Source organism: Poecilia reticulata, linkage group LG16 (genome assembly GCF_000633615.1).
Source record: "Poecilia reticulata strain Guanapo linkage group LG16, Guppy_female_1.0+MT, whole genome shotgun sequence".
Lineage (NCBI taxonomy): Eukaryota > Metazoa > Chordata > Actinopteri > Cyprinodontiformes > Poeciliidae > Poecilia > Poecilia reticulata.
The window spans coordinates 31,402,503-31,411,902 of record NC_024346.1 but is presented as its reverse complement, the minus strand read 5'-3'; the positions used below and the strand labels follow the sequence as shown (position 1 = coordinate 31,411,902).

Genomic DNA, 9,400 nt, shown 5'->3' with positions numbered 1-9,400 from the left:
GATGAAGCCAACAGGACCACATCATCCGCAAAAAGCAGAGATGCGATCCTAAGGCCACCAAAACGGATCCACTCAACACCTCGGTTGCGCCTAGAAATTCTGTCCATGAAGGTAATAGAGCTTTGGAGCTGACGTCACTGCGTATTACGTTTATGTCGCTCAGCGCCATCTTTGGGGTCCACAGACCAAAACAAACTATTCAGAACACCGGTGTTTTTATTGTGTTACCGACCGCAGTGAAGTTGTTTTCAAGTTGAATACTGGATATTGCGAGCTCCGCGGAGTAAGCGGCGTTCAGCTCAAGGTTGGTCCGATTTATGAACGCTAATTTCGGCCAGCTGTTCTTTACTGGTCCCTCCTCAAGCGCTCGTTGGTTCACATAGGAACCATCAATTTTCCGAACCAAACACTCCTGTAAATAAATGCCTTGTCTTGTGACCAACTGATACAAAAAAGTGGTAATTAATCCTGTTACATGAGGCACACTATCCTCTATTAAAATTTTAAGCCATATTCAATAATTTTAATAATTTTAACATTAAATGTTTTCTTCAATAGCTTCCAAATCGTGTGCCCCATTACTTCAAAATCTATGGGAAATAGTTCTACTAGACTGTATAGATGAGGCACACTCATCTTTATTACATTTTAACACTATGTATATATATTTCTTTTTTTTTAGCAATTTCTGTAGTCAAAATTTAGTATTTTTCTTCAATAGTTTCTAGGTCATGTCAGCTATTAATTCAAAATTCGTGTGAAATTATTCTACTATATAGATTAGGCCTATTTTTATTCCATTTTGACCCCCTTTTTAAAAAAAATTTTTTTTTTTTTTAATGTTCATTAAATGTATTACCTCAGATGATCAACACATTTGTTACCCGTAATGTTCAATTACATAAAATTCTAGGACAGGATCTATTACATGTTCACTTACCTGAAATATGTTAAATACAATAAATATTTAAAGTGTGATCTATGTCATAGAATTTGTCACCTTTATTGTTTAATTACACGTGAAATGTTTAAGATGGGCTCTTTCATCTGGTTTGTGTCATGATGTGGCGGTGGACACAAATGCAGCAGGCAGTAGACTTACTTTATGAAGATGTTATTTTTAATGAACAGAATAAACTAAATAAATCCAAAATCCAGGGAAAACAAGGAAATCCAAAACACAATGAAACAGGAGACACGAGGGATAACAAAGGTAACAACTGGCAACATGGTGAGCAGGATAACAAGACGGACTGGTGAGTTGTGACTGAAAAAGAGGAGCTTAAGTACTGGGAGGTAGTAATTTGGAACATGGCCTGGCTAGATGAGAAGAGTGACAGCAGGTGAGAGTAATTTGGCACAGGAGCTGCTGAGGGCTGGGGAGAAGGTGGCACAGGGAAACTAAGGAGATCTGCTGGGACACAAACGGGAGGAAACAGAGAACTGAAAAATACTTCTAATACAAAAGACACTAAGAGTAAAGAAAACCTGATGAACTAGGAGAGAAAGATATGAGGGAAACCAGAACTAAATAGAAACAAGGCTGATCTAACAATAAGAACTAAGGAACACAGAGCTAGAGAAGCTAGAAGATCTAAACAAAGAAATAACCCAACTAGAATTACTAAAGTTAGATACAGACTCAGACATGGAAGAATAACTGAACCTATGGTGATCAAATTAAGAAATAAACATTACTAGAAACCCTACAGGGAGGCTGAAATAAGAAATAAATAGAATTAAACTATAGTCATTAAAGAAGGAAAAGCAATAATATTATTCTAACTACACTAAATACCTCTAATAATATCAAAAGGTCCATGAAGGGCTAAACTAAAGTGAATTAAAACATGAAGCTAAATAAAATGAAAAGCAAAACAAACCCAAAAACCCAGTGACCTGACAGATGTCTGATTTGATAATTGTTTACTTTAATCACATAAAATATTTATTTAAAAATATAATCTTTCATGTTTATTACCTGAAATACTTTAAATATCAATTTTTTTACTTAAAACGTGATTTATTTCTTCACCTGTTTACATGCAACTTGAAGTGCTTGAATCAAACAATTCATGAATGCTTAATACATTAAATTATTAAATGAGAGAAAACAGCCACTTCCAACTGTATTTCAACACAAATGGTTCCTGTTCCTGTTCAGAGTCTGCAGCCTTGCTGATCTTCTCTCGTGGGATTTCTTCCTCAGCCTCTCCAACCTGCTCCTCTTCTATTGCCTCCGCTACTGTGTTTTCATTATTTATCTCTTCTGAAGTAAATAATGAAAACAGTCTCAGTAACTTGTTGATCCACCATGGTCTTGCTGTATCGCCTCTTTAATTGATGCCCATGTTGGTCCGATGTTGTGGAGTTTGCCTCGATATTCAGCGCTGGACCCCAGTCAGGATGGAGCTCATCCATTTCATACGTTGGTTTGCCTTCAAGAGGACATATCAGAACACATCAGTATTAATGCTGTAAATTTGATAACACTAGTAAAATAGTTTACTTCACAATAATGTAATAACCCCGATGTCCACTGACAAAACTCGGACTATGCTACATAAACAAAATCATAGCAAAAAAAATATGACCCAACACCAACGAAGCAAATGTAGACACTCACCAGAATGGAAATGTCTGGAGCAAACTTGTAGGTATCTGTGGATGTTGGAGTACATAACATCAGCGTCTCACCGCTGATACCAGGACATTTGTCTTCTTTTCATTAGCTCCGATAGCTTAGCCTCCTCGCGTTGCTTCCAAGCAGGAAAATAGTGAAACGAAAGTCCGTTTTTCATCTTTTTACCGTTTCAGTCGTGTGATCGGACATTACAGACAATAACGCAGCAAGTTTGTACCATGGCTAAATTATTTTAAGTAACTTGGATTAAAAAAATTTGCGAGACTGTTGTTTATGTCGGTTATGTTCAACAGAGAGGACCCCAAAGATGGCGCTGATGTCCCTCCCTCTACAGCAGTGACGTCACGCTCCGAAGCTCTATGAACAGAATCGGTGACAAAGGGCAGCCTTGGCGGAGCCCAACTTACTGCCGGCAATGCGGACCAGACTCTGACACCGGTCATACAGGGACCTGACAGCCCGTATCAAAGGGCCCGGTACCCCATACTCCCGGAGAACCCCCCACAAAGCCCCTCTGGGGACACGGTCGAACGCCTTCTCCAAGTCCACAAAACACATGTAGACTGGTTGGGCGAACTCCCATGCACCCTCCAGCACTGGCACTAAATAAATTAATTGATTTAAGCTGATCTTGTCAGCCATTCAAAGCAATTTCCACACAATCAACCTATTCACACACAAATTAATGTTAATATAATACTTCTTAGTACAAAACCTTTTTTGGTGCCATACATTTAGTGTCAGGGAATGGTGCTGGATAAAGTTGGACCTAGATGCAGAAGCTTGAGGCATGATATAACCTAACCAGCAGAGTGCAGTAGAACTGCAAAAATAGTGAGAACAAGGACCCAGTCCTCCTTTTTGACAGTCCTTTCCACAAATTACCTCCCTTTGTTGATAAATATTGTGAAAGTGATCCTCTCCATGGGCTGCCACCTTATCACAGTGGAGGGGTTTGAGTGCCCCAATGATCCTAGGAGCTATGCTGTCTGAGGCTTTATGCCCCTGATAGGGTCACCCAAGGGAGACAGGTGACCCCTTGGGTGACCTGTCTCCCTTGGACTAGGGACTAGGACCAAGCCTAGTCCTTGGTCCTAGGTCCAAGGACTAGGACCAAGCCTAGTCCTTGGTCCTAGGTGAAGAACCACCTAGGACCTGCGCAACCCGAAGTCCCCTTATGATGCAATAACAATAGTTCTAGTTTTCCCTTGCCCGAATGCGGGTCACCGGGGCCCCACCCTGGAGCCAGGCCTGGAGTTGGGGCACGATGGCAAGTGCATGGTGGCCAGGCTCTTACCTATGGAGCCTGGCTGGGCTTAGCCCGAGGAGGAGACATGGGTCCCACTGCCCATGGGCCCACCACCTGTGAGAGAGGCCAAAGGGGTTAGGTGCAGTGTGGGATGGGTGACGGCTGAGGAAGGGGACCCTGGTGGTCTGATCCTTGGCTGCAGAAGCTCTTGGGACGTGGAAYGTCACCTCTCTGGTGGGGAAGGARCCGGAGCTAGTGTGYGAGGCTGAGAGGTTCTGGCTAGAAATAGTCGGCCTCACCTCGACACATGGCTCTGGGTCTGGAACCAGTCTCCTTGAGAGGGGCTGGACGTACTTCCACTCTGGAGTTGCCCACGGTGAGAGGCGCCGGGCTGGGGTGGGCATACTTGTTGCCCCCCATCTCAGTGCCTGTACGTTGGGGTTTGCCCCGGTGAACAAGAGGGTAGCCTCCCTCAGCCTATGGGTGGGGGTACGGGTTCTGACTGTTTGTGGGCCGAACAACAGTTTAGATTACCCACCCTTCTTGGAGTCCTTGGTACTGGAGTTCTTGGCCCCTCCCTTGTTCTGCTGGGGGACTTCAACGCTCACGTGGGCAATGACAGTGAGACCTGGAGAGGTGTGGTTGGGAGGAACGACCCCCCGATCTGAATTCGAATGGTGTTCTGTTGTTGGACTTCTGTGCTTGTCATGATTTGTCCATAACAAACAACATGTTCAGGCATAAGGGTGTCCATATGTGCASTTGGCACCAGGACACCGTAGGCCGCAGTTCGATGATTGACTTTATCATCGTTTCGTCGGATCTGCGGCGGCATGTCTTGGATACTCGGGTGAAGAGAGGTGAGGAGCTGGTGGTGAGCTGGCTCCAGTGGTGGGGGAGGATGCTGGTCAGATCTGGCAGGCCCAAACATGTTGTGAGGGTCTGCTAGGAATGTCTGGCGGAGTCTCCTGTGAGACGGAGCTTTAACTCCCATCTCCGGCAGAACTTTGAACATGTTTCTGGGGATGTAAGGGACATTGAGTCTGAGTGGACCATGTTCCATGTCTCCATTGTCAAGGCAGCTTATCGGAGTTGTGGCCGCAAGGTTATTGGTGCCTGTCGCGGCAGCAACCCTCAAACCCGTTGGTGGACACCTTTGGTGAGGGATGCTGTCAGGCTGAAGAAGGAGTCCTATCGGGCCTTTTTGGCCTGTGGGACTCCAGAAGCAGCTGATGGGTACTGGCGGTCGAAGTGGTATGCAGTTCGGGTTGTTGCTGAGGCAAAAACTTGGGCGTGGGAGGAGTCTGGGGAGGCCATGGAGAAAGTCTTACCTGAAGTGGAGGAGTTTAAGTATCTTGGGATCTTGTTCACGAATGAGGGAAGAAGGGAGCGGGAGATTGACAGACGGATTGGCGAAGCGTCTGCAGTGAAACGGGCGGTGTTACCGGTCCAGCGTGGTAAAGAGAGAGCCAAGTCAAAAAGCCAAGCTCTCGATTTACCGGTCGATCTACGTTCCTACCCTCATCTATGGCCATGAGCTTTGGGTCATGACCGAAAGAACGAGGTCGCGGATACAAGCAGCTGAAATGGGTTTTCTCCATAGGGTGTCTGGGCTCTCCCTTAGAAATAGGGTGAGAAGTTCGGTCATCCGGGAGGGACTCAGAGTAGAGCCACTGCTCCTTCATGTCGAAAGGAGCCAGTTGAGGCTCGGGCATCTGGTCAGGATGCCTCCTGGACGCCTCCCTGGTCAGGTGTTCCAGGCACGTCCCACCGGAGGAAGGCCCTTGGGATGACCTAGGACCCCCTGGAGGGACTACTTTTCTCAGTCGGCCTGAGAACTCCTTGGGATTCCCCCGGAAGAGCTGGAACAAGTGGGTGGGGAGAGGAAAGTCTGGGCCTCCCTTCTGAAGCTGCCACCCCCGCAACCCGACCCCGGATAAGCGGCAGAAAATGGATGGATGGATGGATGGATGGGTGGGTGGGTGGGTGGATGGATGGAGTGTGCGGCTTTATACTGAATTTCCCACACTCTTTGAAGACAGCATTGCCAAAAGTAGTATAACGTGCAGGTGGTGGAATTTTTCTAAGTTATCACTTCAAGCTTGCAGTAGTCGTCAGTCTAGGAGGAGAGATTTTAGGTGATAGATGGGAGCTGAATCATTTAGGACTAAAATCTGTTTCCCTGGTAGCGGTTTTCCTCAGCAGGTCTCTGAACTTCTATTGGCTGTATTATTTCACGTTGGTGCACTTTGCATCGCATCCAAGCTCAGAGGAGTGTGGCGCAGAGTGTAGCAGAACGAGCCACTGCTGCTGTGCACATCAGAAACAAGTGAACATTATGACAGAATTTGTGCTGTTGGTTCTGGAAAACAAAACCGGTCCTCAGTGGAAGTTTCTGGGATGGGCATCGGAAGGGTGGTTTGCCCAGGGTGCCAAACAGGTCAGGACCACTTCTGCTGGTCCTGATCACATTAACACAATCAATGCTTTGTGCACTGCTGTGATGCACAGAGTGGCTTGTTAATGGATTTGAGATATGGAGCAATGTTTTTCAACCACAGAAAAAAACGAAACAACAGTGAGAAAAAAACTGAATAAAACAGAGACTCCTTTGAGAGTATAAACTCATAATATTTATTATTGTGTATCAGACCTGCTGTGTTTAACCTTTATTAATTATCCAGTATATAGTGAAAAGAATATTAATGAGAATTAAAATAAATTACTGCAGGAGGTAGAATTTAATTTAATTTTTCTGTGGGATCAATAAAGTATTTCTGAATTCAAAACTTGAAAATAAAACTGAAAATTAATAGCTACTTTGACCTGATATCTCAATTTAGACATTGTAAATAGAAGTTAAGACTCACAACAATTAACACCAATGTATTGTTCTAGCTGAGTAGTGTTGAGAAACTTCAGTCTTCATCTAAAGCAGCTTTTTCAAGCTGAGTATTATTTACCCAATTTAAAAATACTGAAGGACCACCTAACTTGTAATCGCCCTCGCAACATCTTAATATATACAACCTGAAATGAAAATATTAGTCTCTTACTTCACTGTCTTTGTTTCTCCGAATATGAAAGGTGGCGTTGTTTTGTGAATGTGACTAGCCACAATAAAAACCATGATCAAGTCTGCTTGGACATTTTGAGTTACAGATTCTGAAAGTATGAATTCTAAACTTTTCCAGTGATAAAAAACATATGGAAATCAAAAAATGTTTTTACTAGTGTTCTGTGCACTAATAACATTTAAGGGATATTTCTAATTTAGAAGCATAATAAACGAAAAATAGACTTGAGTTACCTTGGCAAAAACAAACATTTTCTTTCAGCCATTTTATTTAGCCCAATATAAATAACTTTATATTTTAGGTGTTAAGATGCAGTTGGTCAGCATAGGCGCACCTCTGTGCACCACCTGTTGCCCATCATATCGCATTCACTGGACCTACAACTACATGCATGTGGCATGCTGTGTACTGTATAGTAGTGTTCAAAAGCAAAAGTTCTGGACCTCACCCTGAGAAACTTTAGACTAGTATCTTCTGGTTTTCTTTTTATTGACCTGGTCTTAAACCGTTTATCCATTATTATTTTTAAGTACAATCCTTTGGTAAGCTAACTGTAGCGTTGCAAGGGAAATTAACACTTGTTTACATGCAGTACATCGCAGCCCACACTTTGAGACAGACTGATCTAAACAATCATCATTACTTACTACAGCATTTTTTATTCCTGTCTTTGAGGGACCCCCTCCTCCAGCTGTTATCACAAGCCCTGTAGTGGCATCCACTTTGACGGTGTACAGTGGAAATGGGGCTCTATACAGATCCAGCACCTTCTTCTTCCCCATAGTTTATCACAGACGTCCTTATTCAACCACACCTGTTGAAAACAAAGCATTAAGCTTGTCTGAAATGCATACAGTGACACAAATAAACACAAGATAGTTGTTACAACATTAAAATTTCAAGATTGATGCGACCCTAAGAGAAAAACTAGACAATTTTGGTCATAGTGGAAAATGTCTTTGAAAGAACAGAATGTTTTCAAGTTAACTGAAAAAAATAAGATTAATTAATATGACAAAAGTTCCTTTATTTGTGCAAAACCAACCAGTAGGGGACACTTTAGCCATCGTATAGACATAAATACATAATTAGAGAGTTATTTTTTACGATTTGGCCAAACAGTAGACAGGGTAACACTTAAAACACTGAGCAGAAATGTTAATATCATTTTGCAATCCTTTTTATTTAATTATAACTGCTTAACTTTAATATGTCACTGTGTGTTTCTATTTGCCTGTCAATTTGCTGTCAATCGACTAAAATAAATTGTGTTTCAACATATTATTTACGGCATAATCAATATGGTCCATGCAAATGAATTCAGCAGCAATTCTGTACATTTCTTTTTTTCTTTTGTAAGCTTGCAAAATATTTTCTTTAGTTGTTAACTGCAGTAGTAATACAATTTTAAAGCAAAATTAAAACAGGTTTCACAGTATAAAACAAATATTATACAGCTGATTTAAATTATACACCAACCCTAACCCACCGAACATATTTTGATAAAAATAAAAAACCAACCTAACACTGCGAAATATTACAAATTGAGGTCAGGGACGGACAAAGAATAATAAACAAAAAATGTAACAAGGTTAAAGGAGAGGGCTGAACAATTAACAAGCAGGTACGTTAACTTTATACGTAGCGAAACATATTCACTGCAATTATGACAATATATCTGTTGTATATAAAAACGATGCATCGGGGGTCGTTGAGTTTACACTTTAATGTTCATTTTCTATGGAAAAGATGGCGAACAAACTGATTCAGTAAGCACTTCCATTTCGTACCTAGAACGACATTTCGCACTCGCATATTTAAACCCTGGTGTATGAATTTATTTTTCGTTTGCAATAAGAATGCGTAAACCTTAGGTAGAAGTTAATTTATTAATGTAATTGCATATTGTCCGAAAACTTTTTATTACACTCCTCCTAAATGTAATGGCTCTACTTCCCAATAAGAACACCAACATGACGAAACCCTTTTATGTGTAGCATCATTAACGCTACAGGATCGGAGTCTGTCACAAAAACTCGTCAGTCTGTTTCACTGGTATGTCTGTCTGGCAAAGCAGTAATATATCAGAATTACAACTTTCTGCACGGCACCCATCTTGTCACGGAATCTTAAGTTCCATACCTTTGCAGTTTTTCCAGTTTATCTTGAGTAGCGTTTTGTTAAAAACCTTTGCAATAAACCGAACGAATTCATTTTTGAATAATTAATAAGAGTACACTTTGATACTTGCTAAAGCTACACTTTCCAACCTACACGTCAACAAGAAGTTCTTCTTCCTTCTTTTTCTTCTTCTGTTCTTCTTCTTCTTCTTCTTTTAGGTTTTAACGGCAGCTTGCATCCATTTATGTTGCACTACTGCCCTCTATTGACTCCTACCAACTACCCCTCAAATTCTCTTAAAGATCCCAG

At 42.0% G+C, this 9,400-nt stretch overlaps 1 protein-coding gene across 2 annotated transcripts in view; it reads right to left on the bottom strand.

Annotated features, from left to right (window-relative positions):
• The window catches only part of preb (prolactin regulatory element binding), a 20,268-nt gene extending 10,874 nt beyond the window's left edge, over positions 1-9,394 (bottom strand). The window contains exons 1-2 of one of the 2 annotated variants that reach the window (XM_008432800.1): positions 9,113-9,394; positions 7,618-7,784 (exon numbers count right to left, since the gene is read on the bottom strand). In XM_008432800.1, the coding sequence (XP_008431022.1) occupies positions 7,618-7,752 (135 nt within the window). In that variant the 5' untranslated portion in view covers positions 7,753-7,784; positions 9,113-9,394. The remainder of the gene's footprint in view (positions 1-7,617; positions 7,785-9,112) is intronic. The other variant, XM_008432801.1, reaches the window with a different exon arrangement.
• Positions 9,395-9,400: the final 6 nt, after the last annotated feature.